At 37.3% G+C, this 23,852-nt stretch overlaps 2 protein-coding genes across 7 annotated transcripts in view; one reads left to right on the top strand and one right to left on the bottom strand.

The window, feature by feature from the left end:
- The window catches only part of MACROD2 (mono-ADP ribosylhydrolase 2), a 2,318,987-nt gene that overhangs the window by 344,057 nt on the left and 1,951,078 nt on the right, over positions 1–23,852 (top strand). The window lies entirely within an intron of this gene.
- Positions 4,669–17,236, bottom strand: FLRT3 (fibronectin leucine rich transmembrane protein 3). 4 transcript variants are annotated; one of them, XM_044928282.2, is made up of 4 exons: positions 16,988–17,235; positions 15,011–15,149; positions 8,121–8,850; positions 4,669–7,111 (listed from the first exon to the last, which is right to left on the bottom strand). In XM_044928282.2, exon 4 carries the CDS (start codon positions 7,066–7,068, stop codon positions 5,119–5,121), a length of 1,950 nt encoding a protein of 649 aa, XP_044784217.1. In that variant the 5' UTR covers positions 7,069–7,111; positions 8,121–8,850; positions 15,011–15,149; positions 16,988–17,235; the 3' UTR covers positions 4,669–5,118. The 4 variants fall into 4 exon arrangements, with proteins under 4 accessions (XP_044784217.1, XP_006051375.1, XP_006051374.1 ...); XM_006051313.4 differs by lacking the exon at positions 15,011–15,149; XM_006051312.4 differs by lacking the exon at positions 15,011–15,149 and having other exon boundaries at positions 8,650–8,850.

The following is a 23,852-nucleotide window of genomic DNA, read 5'->3' as shown; positions in this document are numbered from 1 at the left end:
CAAAGGGTAGGTGCTCCTTTGTCTGCTCTCTGCTTGCTTTCTGTTGGTGATCTCACTCATCCTCTTAACTTTGGTAATCAGCTGTTAGGCATGGTTTCCCTTCCTTGCTGCTGAGGATCCGTCCCCACACCCTCATTTCCAGAGGAATAACATAAAAGCGCTTTAAACCTAAGGCAATTACTATTTATTGTCTAAATAGGGACACTATCGAAGGCAAAAATGGAAGTATTCACAGGCAGCGGCTGGAAACCTGTACTGTGCATATGGTCACCTATTCAGACTCATTCCTGCTACTTGCATCAGTGTCAGTGCTCACCAGCATTTAGTTACTCCTCTGAGAATTATCTTCAGGTTCAGTTTTTATTCTTTCTTCAGTTTCCAGTTCCTGTAGGTTCTCCCTTTCCTGTGTCTTTTGAATTGCGCCTTGTTTTAAGATCCCATTTTACTGTTCAGGCTCTTATTTCCTCTCACCTGGACTGTTGCATTGATGTCTAACTTGTACTCCCAGTTTTTCCTTTTTTTTTTTTTTTTTATCCTTCATGTGATATTTATTTCTATAAAATGTTCCTAAAGCGCATTGATTTTTTTTATGCACTGCTTAACAACCATTGTCAGAGAATGCCATGAAGACATCTCAGCTTGGAATTTAGCACACTTAACACAGTTTAACAACATAAAACTTGTTCAGCTTCATCTCCTCCAAGGACTGTGTGTTTCAGCCAGACTGTCGGCTTTTCCCCCAAAACATCTCCTGAATCAGTGGTCCTCAAACTCAGCAGAAACACCTTTGGAATGAAAAGTATATATAACTACTCAAACTTAACCTGAGAGATTTAAATTTAGTAGGTCTGTACTGAGGCCTGGTTAAATTAATAAAGAGCCTCCCCATGTGATTCTGACCAAAGCCAGCACTGAGAAGCACTGCTTCTGTTTTCCAGCCTCTGTGATTTTGCTCCATCTTCTCTCCAAAACCAATATCTGTTTTTCTTGATTTCTCCTTAAATATTTTCCTGTCTTCCAATACCAGCCCTGGTTTTACCTCTTTGATGAGGTCTTCTTTTATCCATCCAGATAGGTGTAATAGTTTTGTCTATACTGCAGTCACAGTAAACTTTCACTGGATTATTTGTTGTCTTGGGATCTCTAGACAGCACACTTCTTGAAGGCAAGGATCCTACTATTTTATAATATGCAAGCCACTGAGTAAGGTCATTGGCTGTTGAGAGTTTTTTTGCAGAGACATTGAAGTTCTTAAGAAAGTGATTGATAACCATGAGTTATTATTATTATTTGCTAGTTTAACCCCAAATCCCAAAGCATAAAGTGCAGTAGTTTTAATTCCTGCTGCTGCTGCTAAGTCAGTTCAGTCGTGTCTGACCCTGTGCGACCCCATAGACGGAAGCCCATCAGGCTTCCCCATCCCTGGGATTCTCCAGGCAAGAACACTGGAGTGGGTTGCCATTTCCTTCTCTAATGCATGAAAGTGAAAAGTGAAAGGGAAGTCGCTCAGTCGTGTCCGACTCTTAGCGACCCCATGGACTGCAGCCTCCCAGGCTGCTCCATTCATGGGATTTTCCAGGCAGGAGTACTGGAGTGGGGTGCCATTGCCTTCTCTGAGTTTCAATTCCAACCCTATGCTAAATTAAGATTTGCTAATCATGCTAAGAAGGAGAAAGGAATAGAATTTTAAATGCCACTTCTGTTTTCAGGGGCAGATGAGCCTTAAAGAAAATTTGGTGGTGGATTGGTTCCCTTTTAACACCCACTTTTCAGGTGCTTTAAAGCATGTGGGTCTCTTTGGATTCCTCCTGAAAACTGTCATGTTGGCATATAGCTATAAAATATGCTTTACTCAGAAAATGTGGTAAGTAAAACTGACTTTTTTACTAGTTCCTTTGGCAGAGGGGAATACTTTAATAAATAGGCCTCACTGAAAGATAAAGCAATGTTGTTTTTAATAGGGAATGAGAGTGTAAGTATAGTGATTTAATGCAGTTACAAATGCCTGCATCCAAAAACAAAGTTTTGATTTTTGTCAAACATTCCGCAGGGGAGTGATTTTTTTTCCCTTATTTTATTTTTTTTTGGTAGCTTCCCCCATTGTACTCTTGTTAACTGTGTATGGTGTATATTCAGAATTTTTTCCTACATTTTTCTTTGTTAGTACCTGATCAATAAAAATTGTGAACATTCAGAATAGACGCATATGTTTCTATTATACAATTAGTGTCCTTGAGGTGGAGATGTGTATTATTCATTGCAAGTATATATATACATATATATATATATATATATATATATACACATATATTTCAACAAAGTAGTTGTATTTCATAGCAAGCTTAGGTAAAAGAATAAACTTTTACCCTTTCAATGTTTTCTTTACTTGCTAGTGTAAAACATGTTTCTGATTTATCCCAGGTAAAATAATCAAAACACATATATTCAGTTCAGTTCAGTCGCTCAGTCGTGTCTGACTCTTTGCGACCCCCATGGACTGCAGCATGCCAGGCTTTCCTGTCCATCACCAGCTCCTGGAGCTTGCTCAAACTCATGTCCTTCGAGTTGGTGATGCCATCTATCTTATCCTCTGTCGTCTCCTTTTCCTCCTACCTTCAATCTTTTCCAGCACTGGAGAATGGAATGGCAAACCACTTCAGTATTCTTGACTTGAGAACCCCATGAACAGTATGTAAAGGCAAAAAATATATATATACATAGAACACATAAGTTTTTCTGTGCTCATGAAAGGTATACTAACTAGAAAACAGTTCTTGGCTTTTGGCTTTTTATAAACTCACAGGTTTATAGGGACTTCATGGAACCATTCAACCTTGCCCTGACTTCTGACAGAACTGTAGCTAGACTACTCAAAACCCCTTAAAGCAAAATCAAACTTCCTTCAGATAATGTTCATTATATTCAATGTTAATCACATTTGCTTTGCTAAGTTATTCCTAGAAAACAGCTACCCTTCTTAACAGTAAGTCAAAGGAGAAAGTATTGAGATACATTTGAAGATGGCAAATGGATAGTGAATGAGGCTTTATAGGCAGCTGGGGATAATTCTTCGCAGAGTAGTAGGGGCAGTGATACCTGGCAAACCACTGGGAACACATGGCTTCCTGTGCCCGACCATCATGGTGTGTCTTATGTGTTGTTGACCATTGTACCGTTTCCAAGCCCTTCGTCTCATTTAGTCCTTACAACAACCCTGAGAGGTGGGTGGTGTTAACAGTCCCAGTATATAGACAGGATAGACAAGGGCACTAAGCTAAGGAGAGTAAGTGGTTTCTTTTTACTTACCTAGTAAGTGGCAGATCTGAGATTTTTGGATCCTCTGGTGCCAACTCAAACTACCAAAAAGCTATTTTAAAAAATAACATTTTTCAAAAACCACCTTAAAGTATCAGCCAGGACAACAGCAGCAGTGTACAAAGACTGAAAGGTTACAGAAGCACTTCTGAAGTTTTCTGTAAGAGTGTTCCAACAGACTGTTAGGATATTTGTTTATGCATGAAACACTGAAGTAAAATGATACACAAGCTCAAGATACTGCTATTTTTTTTATTGGTAGCCAACATTTATTTTTTTTTTGCCTAGAAAAATACATGGGGATATTTAGGACTACTGTGCTGGGCAATTTGCTACTTTAGTGATAGGAACATAATCTTGAAAAAGCAAACACGATTATTTTGTACTTTTTTTTGTTTTATTCAGCAATAAGACCACAATTTTTCATATTTAAGGAAGTATGAAAAATTTGTCGAGTTTTAAAAGCTGAATACATGTAGCGTTGGATCAAGGCACATACAAGACTGGCCAAAGGGCGTACAATGCACTTTGGTTTTTTGTTGGGAAAAAAAAAAAAGTTATGGCAACGGAAAAGTGATGAGGTTTTAAATAAGTAATAGCTCACAATTCAGTAGGAAGCTGGAAAAAAAATGTTACAAGTTCATTACATAGTATCTGGAAAACGGTGACAGTAATGGGCAGTATTCTTGATCATTGTGAAAGTAAATCGACCATTTATGTACAGTGCTAAAACATTTCACATAAACCAGATCTAAATTTTATTTCCAGTATTTATTTTTCTTTTAAATTCTCACTCATTTAAAGTACTACTTTCTCTTCATTGTTGAGGGGAATTGCTTGTAGTTAGACTACTCTTAAAACGTGTTTAAGCTTCTTAACTTCCTTTATGATAAAAACATTGTAAACACTAACAAATGTGTCTTTAAAGTTGACATTTCAAAAATCAAGATAGTATAGGCAAAACCAAATTGGAATTGATACTTGCATTTGTTACGCTATGTGAGTCTAAGTTTTCATGTTTTTTCCTAAGTACAAGTTTCCCCCACTTGGAAGCACGCTTACATTATTGTTTTTATGAAGTCCTTTATTATCAAAGCTTTGTTAACAATGGCATTAACAACAGCAGACTTCACCCTCCTTTTATGCCAACTGATGTATTCAGTTCAGAAGATAATGTTTACTTTCTTAAGGAGGTCTAATTTACTTAGCATAAAAATGGAGCTATGCAGCAAGTCTGATATTGCCCATTACTTCACATATTTTGATTACTGAATACCACTGGAATACAAATTTAATAGTTGGAACATTATTTCATAACTACTTTTTGAAATTTAATTTTTCTCATTCAGCCAGTTTTTTTTTTTTTTTTTTTTTACATTTTATTAATACCAAAGTGAAAAATGGCCTGTGCTTATACTACAAGGATCTCATGTGAATGCAGTCCTGATTGTTCAACACAGCAAGAAAATTCACTTTCACAGTCAACAAGTCATCTTACTCAGTAGAACACAAAGTAAATGGTTTATAACTTCAATATTTGCAAGGAAAATACAGTACAAATTACTAAAAAATACTAAAATATAGAATTGTGTTCAGGCATCTCCACTACATCAATCGCAGCAGTAACCTGAAATTTGAAACTTTTAATAAAAAGTTCTTAAATATAAATTATATGGCAAATGTACAGTACATTGCTTTTTCTCAGTCTCTTTTTCCAGTGTTTTGCAGTAGAACAGGGTTCCTACTATCACCTTCCTTAGGTTTAAAAAAACCGAAACATGGTCTGCTGCACGTCCTCCAGCATCATGAGTGTGAGTGATCTGAGTCTGGAATACCACTGTCTCTATAGCTTCGGTTACTACTGCTTTCACTGTGATTGTTTTTGTACAGATTCATTCCATTAGGAGGAAATATGGTGTGTATTACAAATTCTTCCTTTGAGATGGGTTCATTGCTTATTGGTAACATCTGAAAAGAAGTCTCCCTGATTTCCAGGATGGAGTTGTCCTTCTTGGTGCCAGCTTCCGCATAGTCGTCCTTTCTTCTCCTCCCTTTGCTGTACGCACAGTTCCGTGAGAAGAGGGATCCATTCCTATGAACGTACCAGCACACCAAAGCGAGCAGGGCAATGGTCACCAGGGCCACAGCCCCGCCAATGATGGCAGCCAGTGGCAAATTGGGGTTTTTGTAAGGTTCTTTCTCTTGCTCTCGATTAAGGGTGGTTGTAGGGTTGTACATTCGAAGGGGTGCAGTTTCAGTCTCAATACAAACAGGAGTTTCATCGAATAGATAGAGGTTACTGGTTTCCATGGGAACCATGCAGACTCGATAGGGTGAATCAGGCTCCAGGGCTGTGACCAAGTATTCGCTGCGTTCTCCTGTTACAATTGTTTCAGTTATAGATCCAAACGCTGGGCTGTGGTCCAGTTTGAGCCAGCTGAGTCTTAAAGCCGTCATAGGTAGGACAAGTTTCCAAGAGATATGAATTGTGTCAGAGGTGACAGATTTCACAGTAATGGTAATTGTTTTTCTTGCTGGAATCCCTGTGGTTCGTTGATCCTTAGTGAGTTTGGGGTTCTTCGTGTCTGGTTGTTTGGTCACAGGAGCTGGCCACTGTCCTTGAGCAGGATGCACTGTATTGGGCGTCCCGGTGGTTATCTGAATGGTGCTTACAACCGGGTTGTCCTTACAATCAAATAGTTCTGCATTGAGGTCCTTGATAGCCATCCCTCGAACCTTTTCTGGGGCTTGGCACATGAGCCCACGCACATTGACCTTCACAGGTAGTGATTGTAACCAGTCACGTACCCATTTCATCTTGCACCCACAATACCAGGGATTGTTCCGAAGAATCAACTGTGTTATATTGTCCAAATCATCAAAGATACCCTGAGGTAAATTACTTAGGTTATTATTGGACATATCAAGTCGATACAGCTGCCTCAGATAAGAAAAAGCATTTGGGGGCACCCTATTGATATGGTTATCTTGAAGATAAAGCTTCCTCAGGTTTGTGCCTGGAAGGTTTACTGGTGCAGCAGTCAGGGAATTCCGTACCAGTGAGAGTTCTGTTAAGTTGACTAGGTTGAAGAAAACTTTATCACCTAATCCATGGTTGTTCAGCAGGTTTCCATCCAAAACCAGGCGTTTTAGGCTAGTGAGACCTTGAAGAGATGGTGATGAGATGGTGGATATGCGATTATCATCCAAGCGGAGCTCTTCTATAGTCCTGGGCAAACCCCAGGGGATTGTGCTAAGGTGATTACGAGACAGGAAAAGCAGCCGGAGATAGTTACTATCTCTGAATGCCCCCTCTTCAATGCTAACAGCTGAGACAGAGTTATCGTCTAAATGTAATTCTTCCAGATAGGGAATTTTTGAAAGTGAATCATAAGTGATGGTTCTTATGTTATTTTCTTGCAGATGTAACTCTTTGACGTACTTTGGTAGATTGGTAGGAAATTCATCTAAACTGTTGTGATATAGGTATATTCTTTCTACTTTCAGCAAGTTTTTCAAATCTGATGGAATCCCAGCATTATTTATTTGGTTGTTCTGAAGGTAGAGAGTTGTAGCATCCTCTGGTATTCCTGTTGGAATGGATGTCAGAAAGCGATCGTTACAGTAAATGAAACCGGCATCGCAGCGGCACACAGATGGACAGGGTTTAGCCATAACTGATAGCGGTGCCACCTGGAGGAACAGCCCAATTTTAGTCCCAATGAGGAAGATGCTCCAGGCTGGGCTGATCATGGTCAGCAGTGCTGAGGTCTTTACACAAGGTAGTTTCAGAGCCCTAAAGTGGGGTGAGTTTAAAAAAAAAAGGCAACAGAAAACCGTCAGACCAGCATACTTAAAATAGAATTCAAAATAGACGTGAACATTGAAACGTCTAATAATCACTTTTATTAGTTAATTTTTTTCTTGCATGCTGAGGTTTTTTTTTTTTTTTTGCATGCTAGCTAGCCATGAACATAATCATACAATATTTTTACCTTAAATATTTCTGGTATTAGAAGTATTTTGTCCCAAATCTATTTGACTTTGAAAGTTTAATATAGTTTTATTGAATGTTTTAAAGCATTCTCATAGCACTTTATGTCAATTTTGTGACCGTTGGCCAAGCTAGTCTGATTTCTAATTTTTCCTTAATATTCATAATGAATTGACACATAGGAATATGATTTGTTATATTTAAAGATAATAATGTTACTATTCTTAAAAACCAAAATTTTATACCTGGTTTTTACATGGTAAACTGTAGAAGTATAGAAATGTGCAGTAAAAAAATCTACTCTCATACTATTCAGGAATAGTTACACACTTCTGGAGGTCCTGAATCCCAGTTAAGTCAATTGTTTGCTTTGATTATTGATGTTATTTTTCTTTGATTATTAATATTAGACATTGTGAGATAGGCATTTCCAGCACAAAAATAAGAAGGAATTGTTTTTATTTACTTTGGGGAAGAAAAGATTTATATAGCTAATACATCTATCTTATCTAAGTGGAAAATTCCATTTCATGTTAAATTCTTTTTTTCCTATTTTACTGTATGTTTTGTAGTACATAGTTAAATGGGTTTATGAACATCTTTCATTATATTCTAGCTCATAACATGTTTTCACAATGTATTTATCTTTCTTCAAGTTCTAATCTAAAATATGATTCACCTTTCTCCATGGGTGGAGAATTATAGATTTATACTTATCTAGTATGTAATATAATTTCTTCTGCACCTTTAGGTATTAGGTAGCCTTTATAATTTCAGGCATGAAAAGAAAAGACTTTAATATTTTTCCTACCTTATTGAACGATGTGAGTAAATTTTGCGTGAGTGAAAATCCAATGCACATATATTATTTTCCTGGTGAGGGGCTGGGACTTATAAACTCTTGTTTAGTCCTTGGAAATGTTCTTCACTGTTTATTCTATGCCGCACACACCTCCAGATCAGGCTTGCTGTTGTCAATGAACATTCCAGCTGCGGTTCAGCGTGGTGGGCAAGCTCATTAAAGTAGGGACCAGAAACAATTCAGTTTCCTGTTACTGTGTAGAGCACATGGTTTCCTATTTTTTTTTCCTTTCTTATAGAGTTTCTGTGTGAAGGTTCCTTTTGTGTAGCTTAATTCCCTTAGTGGAAATTGCTCTCTTTGAAATTCTTATTGGCTCTTCTGTGCAATGTGGTCAGAGATAGTAACTTCAGATCCTCATGAAGAAAGCCATTCATGATGCTAAGGCCTGTACAGTAACAGTTACCCCCCACCTTTATTCCCATCCAGGATTATCCAAGTATAAACTTTGTACAGTAGCTATATCCTGAGGTATGATTACCTGCTGTGAAATAGCTATTTCCAGCTTTTGCTTCTTGCTGCTTTCTCAGAATATCTGGTGCAGTCACAGGTTATGCAAGAACAGGTATTCTTTCAAGAGGTAAAGAAAACTTAATTCAAATATTCTTCATGGGAAAAATGGAAGCATGCTAGATTTCCTTTATATTTCTGTTCCTTGAAATATACTGGACCTGAGCATCTCCTGTGAAAGTAAAATGTTTTAATCAGCTATTAACAAAGAACTTTAACATACTAGAGACATTTCCTAGAAATTTAGCTTCAATTCTTTCTTTAGGCAACATCTTTCATCATAGTAGCTGTTGAAAAGGGATAAGATGACCTCTTTCTCTTTTATTTCCCATTTTTCTATATAAATAAAGTGGGAGCCAAAGTTGAGTTTGTCACAAAATAATTTCAGTTGTGAACTGACTGCTAGTATGACTTTGAATTAAACACAGAAGCAAAGCTTTATGCAAAAGGCAATAAGCCTCTTCTATGGATTTTGAATTCAGGTCAGGCCAGTCTTTAAAATTTCTCTTTTATATCTTGTATAAAATGATAAAGTGTGCAAAAAAAAAGAAAATAAGTACACGAAAGAGGTAAGCAAAGCCACAACTAGGATTTTTTTTAATGAAATGCCATAACTTTTTAGATATTTCTGAACATAGTTTAACAAAGTCGTATAGTCTACAATTTAAAGAGTTGAAAAGGGTTAGAAGTTTTCTTTTGATTTGCTCAGTGTCTTGTTTAATTCTTCCTACAGGCCTCAATTTTCCCTATTGTGGAATATGGGCACTACAACCTTCCTCCTTAGAACTATTTCTAAAGGCTAATTGATGATCTTGAAACTCTAGTTACTCAGGTATTCTTGGCCAAAGGCAGTGTAGAAGTTCAAGTCATAACATTTTTTGAGAAGAATACAATTTTTAACAAACTAAACTTGAGAAACTGTATTTGGAACAGAAAGGACACTATTTCAGTCTGTCTCCTTGTAATGACCATTAGGAAAGCATATCAAAACCTGACAAGGTATTTCTCTCAAGGTGCAAACAAGAACGTGTCAGTTTCCAAAGATTATCTTTTTAACTTCTGAAAGACGCTTACAGCTTGACCAAAGAGACTCATGAGTTTAAGGATGGCTGCTTTGTCCATTATCTAATATGCATGAAGATTTTGGGGGGTGGACAGGGGAGGTGGGTAGTTTCAGTATCTGTTATGTAAAGTTACCTACTCAGGGACTTTCTATACAAGTAAGGTACATTAGGGTATCATGGAAATATTTGACCCTAAAAGTAGAAGCAATTTGTTTCTCCCTCAGTAATTACCTTGCATCCAACAAGGATAGCATCTGTTCCAGAATTCAAACAGTACTCAAAGTGAATTTTAAATAAGACCAAGATTTGTGTTTCTGGCTCTCATTGAAAATTCGGATTCTTTTAATTTGTCACCAGATATCAACACTATCATAGACTGAATTAACAGAAGGAAACTGAAAAAAATTACAGATACATTTAATTTATTATTTAGGAAACGTGAAGTAGAAATAGCAGTTAGCAGATGGATAAAGTAGTCTCTAGTGAATATTGCAAAGTGCCCACAGAGGAAAGTTTAAGTGATGTATTGCTTAATGTGAGGTTTTACAAGTAATGCCTTTAGGGCTTTGCTCATTATTGTTGAATTTCAGTGGAGTATTTTCTTGAACTTTTGCTTTCTTGGTACGTGAAAATGGAAAACCAAGCTGTGAAATTAATAATTACAATGTTATTTTAAAAAGTATCTTCTGTCAAATGTTTTCTAAGCTTGAAAATTATTCAACATATAAAACAATTTGGTAAATTTAAGAAAAAAATTTAAAGCAATTTAGGAAACAGTTACTTTTGTTAAATTGCATTAAAAACTAATTAAAACCATTATAAAAATCGCACAGAGAACCTGCTTAAACGGTTGCCAATAGCCAGGCATTTCTCCTACACCAGGACACACTTTAAAGTTGAGAAGATGAATCTGATGAATGGAAGTTAGAAGTTGTTGGTCAGCCTAGAGTATGTACAAGGTGATGATCATAATGATAAGCAGAGATAAAGCTGGTAGCTGAAGTGTAAGGTTTTTACCAATTCAAAATTTAATATGTATTGGTTTTTACATTTTCAAACCAGAGAAAGAAAAAATATTCTACACTGGTATGAAAAGGAAGATTAATTTATTTTTGTTTGTTTAGTTTTACATGTGTGAAACTGCTTCCTCTGCTCTGTTTGATGTGCAAACTCACATGGCCATGAATACAATGGTGGTAATAACGTGGGATTAACAGACAGCCTAAAATCTCATTCAGTTCTTGGAAAATGCCATTCTCTTCTCCCCAGATTGCATTAAAACAAAAGGCAAAAATACAAAACATATTTCTCTGGAGAGGATACTCTTTCAAAAATGAAGATTCCTTCACAAGTTCCTACTCCCTTTACTCAAACAGTCCAATGCATGCGTGATTTTGTTTCATATCTTATGTCTTCTCTTGCCTTTTTATATTTAAAAACTATAGTGCTAAAGAGATTTGTTTTATTTTGCATATTAGAAGCTGTAATGGTCTTTCCATCTGAAATAAGCAGCTCTGCTCCCATGTTTAGACTTCCTTCTTTCTGAGCTGGCTCTACGTATACATGCACATAGAGACATTGTAGTTGAATGTGACTGAGGAAAAAAAAAATGACCCCCACTGGCATGAACACTGTGGCCAGGTTTCCACAACGTCGACTTCAGAGGCTTTATGTCTGCATAGGCTTGAAAGAGGCCATTACTTCTGAACAAAAAGGAATCGATCTTTTAGAAAAATATTGTTAATGGGGTAACTTGGGGGAAAGCATAAATGGAGCCCTGGTTACTTAAAGGAATGTTTAAAGTTAAAAAAAAAAAATCATATCATTACTTAAGTATATAGCATTTAGAACTGTAGCAAAAAGAAAAACATAATCACCGTACTGGTAAATCAAACTTATAATATGGATCTTCCTATCAATTTCTTTTTATAAATTAAAAAATATGGATTTTTAAAAACACATTTATAATGTAATCACATCCATGAAAAGTCACCAATTGATTTCCATGATACACTTAAAAGAAGTATGTAAATAGATAAGGATGCTGTCATTTTGAGATATTTTAAGAAAACTAATATAATTGAACAAGTTGTATCTGAATAGAATACTGGTATTTATAGTCAAGAACATGAGGCAGTCTATATGTTTATATGATTCCTTCTGTGTTACTATTTTGGAGGTGGGAATGTTTGAGATGGAAAGGCATTTGATATTTCTTATGTTTTGATCATTTATATTAAGATTATATGTTCATAGTGCTAACTTCCTAAATCCTTTATTTGTCCCTTTGATTTAAATTGATTTTTGATATGAAATCATTGCTCTAAAATAAAATCTTAAATTGAGTAGAGAGTTTGGGGATTTTAGTTTGTTTTTAATGATTTGCCTCACATCATGGTCTCTAAACTATCTGGGGACTTTTAAATATATTAAATTTAAAAGTGGAAAAGTATGTAGAACTTTTAATCGAAGTTAACTGCGTTATTTTGAGTAAAACCTTGAGACTGAAGAAAATACATGATTCCTCAAATTTATCCAAGTCTGTAAATATTTTTGGGTACTGGAATTTATACAATCATAATTTAGAGTATTAGGAAACTAATTTATTTATGAAGGCTTAAACTGCTGCTAGAAAGCTCTACAAAATGATCAACCTCTGAATGTTAAGTCTTTGCAACGACAAATAGTATTTCAAATAACCTATGTGTATGGTTAAACTGAAAAACTGGAGTATATCAGATTAGTTGGTAGTGACAGCAAAATGCTTTCTAAGCAGCCTGTCTGGTAGTTAAATTTTCCACGATCATCAGATTTCAGGAAAGTTCCAATTCTTTTGTTTAATGCCAGGCAAGCAGAAGGACCTCTAACTCTCCTCTTGAGAGTCATGAAGTCTGAAGGGTTTGCTGAGAGGGAGGGAAGCAAGTGTGCCTTTCCTTACTTGGTTTTATCCAGACTATTTCTAGCCTAGAAGATTTGTTTCTTTTATGCAAATAGGGGATGAAAGTTCTAAAGCAAAGGATTTTCACTTTCTCCTTTTGTGTTACAGGTTCTTTTCCCCAATAGGTTTGTGATAAATGAATCTAATTCTGCTTCATTTATTTTGGCTTGTAAAGTTAAATCAAGCATCCTTAAAACAAAAAGGGAAACTGGGATGTTATCTTTCATCATAGTGAAGCCTGTTTCCTTACATGATATTAAGCCAAACTAAATAAGTTAGAGAACCATGGCTTGTAAGAATGAATAAGAGATTAATTTAGAGGTTGGTAAAAGTGAGCAGTTGAGAGCTTGGGGCAGGGAACAAGCTTTAAGTTTGCATTGACTTTTAGGCAATTGCAATTAAAATTACGCTTATCCTTGTTAAACTGCAAACATTTTCCCACTGTGAGCCTGATATTCCTTCTTCAGTGTGGTGAGTACAATTTGCTTGATATGCTTTAAGTTTCTAATAGTCAAGTTTCCATACTCTAATACAACAAATATTTAGGTCTGCTGTGTGCCATGCACTGGGCTGGAAAATGATAACATCCATAATCATAAAAAATATCCTTTTTTTTTTTTTTCATGTCAGAGTTGAGTATTGCTGATTTAAACCATTAAAGAGGACGAAAATCATCAGCACATAAACTGATCAATCCACAGTTCAGTGGCGCACTTTAAAAATGGGGTTTAACCAAATGTGGTCTCTGGGTTTTCTTTTCAAAGTTGCCACGGTAACTTGTGCACGTGAAAAGTGAAAGAATAAAGAACAAAAGCTGTCATTGTCTCATCAGAGAGAGCAATTTCTCCTTTCTTGCATTTAAGCAGACTAATACCTGGAGAGAGCTTTTTATGCATTCCTGACACTTGATTTGGGGGGCTAGGAAAGAGATTATGCGTATGTTAAACAAATGCAACTTTAGCTGCTGCTTAAAGTTTTGTTCTTTTTTACTTAAAATCTGTTTTCTCTAGCTCTCTTGTCAACAGACATCAAAATCCTGAAACCAGCTCTCCTATGCAATATAAACATGGCTTTCAATTTGTTTTTTTAATGTGATGTTTTACCAAAGTCAGTGATGTTGATCTGCATCCTGAAACTGGAAAATGCTTTCTGAAATGTATATTTCTGTTTTGGTTGTTAAGAGGCAGAAGGCTTTTTCCAGGAGACATTTACAGACTATCTCTTAGTTAGAAATTTGTTTGTTGACTTGTGATAAATTTTTGAAATGGTGGAATGTTAGAAAGAGTTGACAAAAGGTCCTTTTTATGCTCTGAAGAGAAAACTGCACTTTGGAGAATTAATACTGCTGAGAGATTTACTGTAGAGTTTTTGCCCGCTGGGGGGTGGTACACTCTACCAGAACACAGCTTTCAGAAGCCGCAAGTCAGATGTTGGCTGCTGCCGGCCACTTTTCCTCTGGTTTAATTACAACAAAGCCTCCCGTTGAGAACAGTGAAGGCCTCGGGGGCACAAGGTGGGGGTGGGAGGGAAGAGGGAGTGAGGGGAAAGAAGCGGAGAAATTACAACCTTTGAAAAATTTATTGAATCTTATTTCCCTCGTTGGCTTCATTTATGCTGGCCTTCATTTGACTTTCAGCAATTAGTTATAATGCTATTACAATGAACTGATTGAATAAAAGAATATTTAAGGGAGTTAATTCAGAATTTTTAAGTTAGTCTTGGATCATGGCATTAAACACGTTCTTTGTTATGTAGCCCACCCACCTTAAAAATAGGGGGAAAAGTTAACCACTGAAATGGCTAGTTTTAAACCTTTTTTTTTTTTTTTTCTGGATGATCAGATTTAATCTAATATTGGTATGAACATTGGCATATCAGAAATAAAAACATAAAGAAGAAACATTCATATAATATTAATGCAAGGCAAGTCCTCTGCTACTGATTTTTGTTGGGTTTAAAATTGTTCAAAATAATCCAGAAAGAGGAGGAAGCCTTAGGGTATGTGGCCAAGAAAAGCAGAGACAAATCTGTCTGCAGTGCACTTGTGTGTTTAAAGCTGATAATTGTATTTTTCATCTGGAGACACTGAGTGTTCATTAGGGTCTTGTGTCCCTAGGCAAGAGATGCTGAATGTAATTGGAGTTTCTATTTGATTGGGCAATATAGGCTAGAGAAGAAACTGGGGTAAAGATAATTAATAGCTTGCTAACAAAGTCTGACAGCCACAAGATTTCAACCAAATTTATTTCACACCGCTTCATTTAGCTCTGAAAAAGTTTTGATAGAATTGGAGGCTCCTTAATTAACACTTGGAAGCAAAAGAAACATACCTTCTATTTTACTGCCACATTCAGTTATGACAAATTTTCTTACTGTTTTTCTTCTTTTTGAAAAAAACTTTACTTGCTGCCCAGTTATATATTTCACAGATGTTAATGTTTAGGAAGTGTTTAATTGGGCATTCTGAACCTAAACATAATCGATTTAAAATGGGGGGGGGGGGATGAAAAGCCCAATTAATAACAGTATTATACAGCACAATTAATAACTGATAATTAGTATTATACAGTATTATATACAATATTAATGAATTCATTATGTTTATTCATTCAATAATATCTTTGCTGAATCTTGGGTTTGATATATTTTGGCAGTGTTCTATTTAAAAAAGAAATTAGATGTGATTTTCCTGTTTAAATACATGCAATCATGTTTTTGTAACCCTGTTTTTTTATTTCAGGCTAATTAATATATCTAGATATGTGTGTGTGTGTGTGTGTGTGTGTACATTGTATACACACATATATCTGCAAACTAAGTGGCATATCTCTGATTTAATCTTCTTACAGATTAAAACCTGGCATATTATTATTAATATTGGTAGTAGCGGTAACATTAATATTTTGTAGTACTTTTAAAAGGTTAATTTCTTTCTTTCCTCATTTCAAAAGAGATGGGTATCAGTCATCTGTGACTCTGAGGTCCTGTCTGAAAACAAATTCATTCTTTATGTTTATGCTGGTTAGGATATTCCTGTGTGACTGGGTATAAATGAAAGGCATAGCCTCAGCCTATGCACTATGATAGTGTCTTTATTCATATTGTTTCCCTAATGAGGGAACATATGTGTGCATTTTAGAGCGGATCGATTTATTAAGAAAATTTAAAATAGATAATTGTTAAAACCGTTAGAGAATTTGGTTCTATAATTGGCACATATCAAGGCTTTTTTTCCCTTTTTCATTCTCAGGAAGTAAATAACAATCAAACCCCCAGATGTTGAGAAAATATAGGCCTGTTGCACTCTTTATTTCTATTCAACCATTTTGTTTCAGATCTAATTCACTGAAAAAAAATTTTTTTGAGTAGATACGTTTAGGTAGTTTTTGAAAGCTTTGTGGTATGAAAATATTTCTTTCAATGTAAGATTTTCCTATTATAAGTTGCAAGTGAATGGATACTCTTGAGTATCCCACTTGATGAGGCTCTACTCATTTTTCCCCCTGCCACCCTGAAATCCCTGCATACATCAGGCTTAGCTTCCAGGCTGAGCTTTGTTAGTTTTTCTGAGTAGACTTTGCCAATTACTATGCTAGTCACATACCACATTTGCCCGAGCAATGGATTTTGGCGTTCTGCTGGAGAGGGGATATGGTTTGTAAGAGAGTTTCCCCTTCCTCTGAGTTGAATTCACTAGTTGAGATTTGCAAGCCTGGAATGCTTGAAGCAGCTCTGGCAGGACAGCAGTGCAAGCTTTAAAATCTAGGTGTAGCTGTTAATCCTTGCAGAGGCACTTAAGTCTCCAGGAGTAGCTGGGCTAGCTGTGAGCAAGATGTATGCTTTTCATGTACTGCGTACTCGTGGGCTGAGGGATTATTGATTTTCTTTCACAGTTATAAAAACAGCAATTGGTGATCATACCACACATACAGTACACGCCAAGTTAGCTAGACCTTTCACTTTCCTCTCTGTGAAAAAAATCTGCCTTGTGTTCTTTAACATTTAACTTTCCAACTTATCATTTTCCATAAGCCTCTTTTCAAATAGCAACTACACGAGACATAAGATAGCCATTTATCATTATTTTTCTTTCTTTAATGAAAGAAAGGTTTCAAGAAACTTCTTGCATTTGGCTGTTACAGTCCAATTTTTCCTTGCTGGCTTGCATGCACACACACTGCTCGTCCTGGTGACAGAGCAAACGTTCGTATCTGGATGCCTCATGATACCAAGCCATTCTTTTCTAGAGAGTAAAACCGAGCAAACTTTCTGGGACAATCATAAGGAAAAACATGGGAAACACTTACCAGGAAGATGAGAAAAAGCAATCCCATATATCCTGCTGCTCTAGCTGTAATTCCACTGCCTGGGAACTGGAGTAATAACCCTCCCCCTCTGCCCAGCTCGGAATCCAGTCCACACAAAGCCCACGGCAGCTGCAGGCTGAGCCGGTGCCGTTAGGATCACTCCTCCACTGAGGAGCAAGTGGGGGCCAGCATTTCAGTTTGCTGCACAGCCCACCTCCAAGTCTGAAGTTAAAGCTTCACCTCGCAGTGGTTGAAGAAGGGGGTGATGTCATAGATGGGCAGGACTTCGCTGAGCTCGCGCTCAGTGAGGTAACTCGGGGATCAGACAGATGAGCTTTGCCGACGCTAGAGGGGGTGAGAGCAGCCAGAATGAGGCTGACGGGGCTGGGATGCCACTGGTTGGTAGGTGGCCGTTGGGGATTGCAGCCTCTGCTGAAGTTGACTAGAGCAGGGTGGTGGTAGCAAGCTTATGAAAAATGCAAGGCTGCTAGAAGACTATGTGTTACAGTAGAAAGACACGGGTTATTTTTATTTTCAAGCTGTCTGTGTTAGAAAGGAGTTAAGCAAAATCATATTTTCATTGTTGACTAGTTAAAATAATGCTATAAATGTGAAGGCTAGTCGCCCCCACAGTGAATATTTATTCAACAAATGAATAGAAAGCAGGTTCAAATAAATAACTGATTGATTTAAGGGAAGGAAACAGGAATTCCACAAGGGTAAAAGAAAAAAAAAAGATAACTAGTTGTTTTTTTTTTCCCCCCTGGAGGTAATGAGTAAGTTATTGTTTGTATGTGTTGGTTTTAGAAAGTGAAACTATTTTTCATATACTCCCCAAATTATTTGTACATCTCTTTAGAGCCTAGTAGATAGATTTTTCATATTTAAAGGGACTCTTCCTAAACTAAAAAGGTTTTGAAAAATTAAATAGAGTAGTTTTCTTTCTGATATGTTTTTGCTTTGAACATGAGTTGAGATACAGACTTAAGATGCAAACATAGAAGAAAGAAAAACCTTTCAGAAATAGTTTTACTTGTATTCAAATGGTTGTATTTTAATTTATGTATATGAGCAAACTTTGGGCAATGCAATATCTAATTAGCAGAATTATAGACTTTCTATTTTCAATTTTGATTTTCATAGACTGGTTTCTACTGTTTGAATAACAGTTACTTTAGGCCCATACGTTTTCCACTAAGTGCATTTCATTTTTTAACGTCATTGGGAAGAATTTTGCTTTTCTATTTACCTGGAGGGCAGTATCCTTAAACTCATATTGTCTGCTTTATTCTCAGAGGTTCTCCTTTGTGCTTTCTAAAAGTTTCTGTGAGTGTTGGTTTCTGAAGGAGGCTAGCTAATTGTCTTTCCCAGGACTATTTGATTATGGTCTCTTCATTAGTTTAGTTTATCTATTTACATGCCTCTTTGATAGCAGTTTGGCCTTCTGAGTTCCTCTCCGAGAATGAATGGTATCACAGTAGAAGGGGAACTCTTGATAAGAGGTATATTGACCTCTATTGTTCTATGATTGCACTTTTACTGGCCTCTGAGGGCAGACCCAATAAATACAGGAGGTGTAGAATTCTAATGTTTGTTGAAAAGCCAATTTCTTAGAAATGTTAGGTAGCAAAAGTTGAATTGAGATGCAGCTGCTGTATGTTTAGAGGAAAGGGAGGTGGCACTAAAGATAATCTCTCAGCTAAAGGATGGATTTCTTTTTCTGCTACTACAAAATAAACACATGGGTTAAACTGTTTTATGAAATAATTCTTTCTAGAAGCTATTTTCAGTTGGGAGTTGATTATATTTAAAAAGAACTTTTTGCCTAACCAAATTCCTATGGTTTTATAGCCATGTTTAATCAGTTTTATCTCCATTCAGGCAGACCTTAAACAGAAAAGAAAGATAAATGGACAGTTTTGGTAATCAGTATCCAAAAGACATTGGCCTGGGAGTTAGGAGATCTGAGGTTTCCATTCCCTCGTCTGCCATTCAGAATATGACTTATTATCTGCTCTGGGCTTTGGTTCACCACATGGCAAATAAAGGCAGCAGGGATTTATTGAATGCCAATTATGTATTGTTGCTTTTTTTTTTTTTAAGATGTGGATTAAAATGTAGAAGGGGCAAGAGATTATGAAAAAATGTAAACTGAACTAAAGGCACTAACTCGGAAGGCCAAGTCTTGGATAGCTTCCATCAGCCTACCCCGTCCAAAAACATATGCCCTTTTGCTGCTTCCATTTGTTTTCGTTTTCGTTCTTTTTTTTTCACTTTTTGCTCTTATCAGCTGTCTGAAATTCTGCCAGTTGGAGGTGAACTTGTAATAATATGTACCCCTTTTGAAATAAAATGTGCCGCCTCTGAAAAGACTGAGTTTCTCTGAGTTAATTCAGGTTGCTTTCCTCTCCTCCTTCGTTACGTAAGGGAGATGAACTGCAGTAAGGGGACGGCTGTCCCAGTAGGAGGGGAAGGAAGGCAGGCACTTTTCAGTGAGAAGCCCTTTAGGCTCACAGTCTAGCATATCTGGGCTCCATCTTGGCTTTACCACTTGACTGTAGACAAATTACTAAATCTTTCTGAAATCATTAGCTCGGTACTTGACTTACAGTAAGTACCAAATGAGTGGTAACTGCCAGTATTGAGATGAGGGCATCTGAGCACTTGGAAAAAGGAGACATTAAGAAGTGGTAGAAGGAAGCACGAAGAGAGGTCAGAGAGGACCAATGACATGTTTTTTTCACACTTCAAAATCCCCCTTTGAGGTAGTAGTTCTATGTAGCCAGGAAATGAGCAAGGAAGTGAGCAAATAGTATATTTCCCTGTTGATTTTTTTTTTTTTTTTCCTGTTGTCTTCATGCATTTCACAGTCCCATGTCCCTAGGATTTAGAACTAGTAGATACTTTGGGTTGAAAAGGCATTTGTCATTTTCTTTTTTTTTTTTTTTTGCATTTTGTGCAGTTTTATGGGTTAGCCAGTGAATCTAACACTGTACATGAGAAAATGAATTTCAGATGGTGAACAACTGGCTGGAATATGAGCTTAATTAGCATATTGTGCTTTGAAAACTGTCGGATTATCTAAGCCGATCATGTCGATGAACTTTGCATTTTTCTGTTTTTTTGAAAGGTTATGAGATGTTCCCTGATGGAGGGCGGAGGAAGTTGGATTTGGAAATCAGGTTTCCCAGGCTCTGCTGTTGACTTTTGTATCCATGTGAAAACAACCACCACCAAACCTCTTTCATAAACAGCTCCCAGAGGAAATGGAATAATTCAGGCCTTCCAACCTGCCTAGACTTAAGCTACCCCATTCACTCGTTCCTTCATTCACTGTATACAAATTCCTTAAAGTTCCCTGTCAAAGAAGCTAGTAGGACTAGATGACCCCCAGACCTCCAACTATGATATTTAAAATTTAATCTTAAAATGTATTAAAGCTTCCTTAGGTCTTAGAAAGAAATTCTTGACGATTTTTCTTCCCCTCACCCTCTTCCTGAGAATAAAGTCTTCAAAGTTGTGTGAAAAACAAACCAACCAACAAAATCAGCTTAGGCTTTTGGTATATGAAAATGCCTTGTGCTTATTACCAGTAAAGATGTTTTTGGTTGCAAGTGATGGAAAGCTCAAGCCTTACTATCTAATCAATGATTAGAAATCTGTTGGTCCATGAAACTGAGAAGTTCAAATGTATGGTCTGGCTTCAGGTGACTCGATACAGTGGCTTGAAATACGTCAACAAGAATACAGTTTTTCTCTAGCGCTGCCTTTCCCAGTGTTGGTAGCCTCCTAGGGCCGTATACGTCGGATCCTTGGCAGCTCCAGGCTTTCCCCCTAGGCAGTGACAATTCCACATGTCACATTCCCATATTACAGTGCTCAAGGGAAGATAGGCCACCTCCAGAAGCTCCTACACACACACAGATGTATGATTCACTCTTTCTCATTTCTTTAAACTTGATCACACTGTTCATTCCTGAACCTATTATAGGAAGATAGTGGGGTATGTTGGTGAGCTTAGTCCTGCTGTGAGAGCTATAGGTAGGGTTAACCCCACTCAAACACGTGGCTGAGAATGGAGGACCGAGTTTGATCTGGAAGACAATTGGATACTGTTAGTTTGAGAAGGAAGGAATGGATGCTGGAGATTAGCTCATTTTTAGAGGATTTGGCATGTTGAAACTTGGGCATGTTTTATAAATTTATAAACTTGAAGCCGCTCTTCTTCTTTTCTTTTTTTTTAAGCCAAAATTTCTATTTAAATTACCAAAACATCTTTAAAAGATTTTTTCTATTTGTAGACCTTCTCAAGTCTAGCCCAGTTTTTCCTGTCAACAGGTAGTGATGCAAGTCAGGACCCATCAGTACTACATTTTAACATGAGCCTATGGGATGTTAATAAAATATATAGAGAGTGCACATTCAGCTATCTGCAACTCTGTGAAGTCAGGCCAGATGTTTAATGCACCAGTTAGAAACTGTACCACATTGTTCTGAACAATTCCAAAGGGTTTTGGAGAAATAATTAGATTATAGCAGGTCACAGATGCCTTAGAATACTAAATGGTTTTAAAAATGCTAAATTAAACTGCTCTTCTGTTCCGATATTTGCCTTTTATTAGTCAATACTTAAAATGTACCTAGAAACAATCACATATCCCTTTTAAGTATGTTTCCAAAACATACTGCACTGGAGTGAGATCTGTCATTACAGGACTTGAAACAGAAATCAAAGCAAACATCAGGTGGTTATTTCCCTGCCTGCCTGCCTGTCTGCCCACCCTCTGATCCACCCTTATTTTCCCCAACATCCAAGTTAGACTCTTACTACAGTTTAGGCTAGGGATTGGGAGAAAGACGATTGGGAAAAAAAAAAAAAAAACTGAGAAAAAAACACCCCTTTGACCTCCCATGAAAGAGGAGGACTTGTGGTTCAGAATAGATTAGTACCTGGCCACAAGTGATGGGCTGAGGCTATTGCAGAACTAAAGCCTGCTGATTCTTACTCTCTTCCCTTTTCTGTGCTTCCATGTCTGGCCATGCAGGTGGTGCATGATCCAACTCCAGCTGATATAGGCTGTGTCCTTGACCCCTGCCATTCCCTAAGGCCCTGTCACCCTTCTCACTTTGTTTTTATATAAAATGCAAAAAGAGACTTCTAAAATGGACCTTGTAAGGAGCAAACTTGGAGAAGCAGAGAATGAATGCTTCCTCTGACACACTATGTATGGCCCTGGGAAAAGAACTTCAGTTCTTTCTCTTATGAAGATGGAGATATGAGACCCATCTCGTTTTCCTATTATGGACTTCAATAAAGTAGGGTATTGTAAAGGTTCATTAAATCTGAGAAAGCACTTACTTATCAAGACAGAGCTGAAACTTGTACATAGTTGCTTTTTATCTTCATAGTGATGAGTAGGGCCAGGATCACTTCAGAAGGTGCAATCCACTACTGTTAAATTAAGCTATGTTCTTTAACAGTTTATCTTTGGGAAAGAAGCAATTTGAGAAATGCTTCTGTGTACTGTTCTGGAAGCTCAGAGCTGAAGATAATAGTATCTAAGTCTTGTTCTGAGACTTAATTACAAATCAAGGGACAAATTCCTTATTCTTAGAAATGACTTAAAACATAGCTTTGGAGGAATGGCTTACAGTTACTAAGAGCCCAGATCAGTTCAGTTGCTTAGTCATGTCTGACTCTTTGTGATCTCATGGACTGCAGCACGCCAGGCTTTCCTGTCCATCACCAATTCCTGGAGCTTGCTCAAACTCATGTCCATCGAGTTGGTGATGCCATTCAGCCATCTCATCTTCTGTCATCACCTTCTCCTCCTACCTTCAGTCTTTCCCAGCATCAGAGTCTTTTCCAGTGAGTCAGTTCTCATTGACTGAAAACAGATCAATAGTCAGTTCTCACTGACAAAGAGTAGATCAATTTACCTCTAATTGTTGAGATATGTATTTATTAGTTATCATACATGTGGATTGGAAAAGGCAGTGGCATCCCACTCTAGTACTCTTGCCTGGAAAATCCCATGGACGGAGGAGCCTGGTGGGCTGCAGTCCATGGGGTCGCTAAGAGTCGAACACGACTGAGCGACTTCACTTTCACTTTTCACTTTTATGCATTGGAGAAGGAAATGGCAACCCACTCCAGTGTTCTTGCCTGGAGAATCCCAGGGATGGGGGAACCTGGTGGGCTGCCGTCTGTGGGGTAGCACAGAGTCGGACACAACTGAAGCAACTTAGCAGCAGCAGCAGCAGCAGCATACATGTGGATTTCCCTGGAGCCACATGATCCTCTCTATATAGCTCATTGTTAATATCCACTAAAGCTGTCAGAACTTGCCAACCATCTTATTGTTTCACTGTTTCTGGAGTATTGTTACTAATTTTAGGTACCCAAATAGATTTTCTGAGAGGAGTGTTTTCTGAAATTGTTGTGAGATTTATCTTATTTCTAAACCATCTCTATATTTTCTTTGTGTTTGATGTTACCTCTTTTAAGACTGATATTTTCCTAAAGTCCAAGTTACTTGGGTACATAAATATGTTTGGTGCTTCCCAGGTGGCGCAGTGGTAAAGAATCGGCCTGCCAATGGAGGAGACACAGGTTCTATCTCTGGGTGGGGAAGAGCCCCTAGAGTAGTAGGAAATGGCAACTTGCTCTGGCATTCTTTCCTGGGAAATCCCATCGACAGAGGAGCCTGGGGGTCTACAGTCGATGGGGTCAAAGAGTCAGACATGACTGAGTGACTGAGCACATAAACATGTTTAATGTTGAAAGAAACATATTTAAGGTAGAATCAAAAACTGAGGGGGTGGCTCAGATGGTAAAGAACGTGCCTGCAATGCGGGAGACTAG

This window comes from Bubalus bubalis, chromosome 14 (assembly GCF_019923935.1).
Source record: "Bubalus bubalis isolate 160015118507 breed Murrah chromosome 14, NDDB_SH_1, whole genome shotgun sequence".
NCBI lineage: Eukaryota > Metazoa > Chordata > Mammalia > Artiodactyla > Bovidae > Bubalus > Bubalus bubalis.
This window is presented reverse-complemented; position numbering and strand designations above follow the sequence as displayed.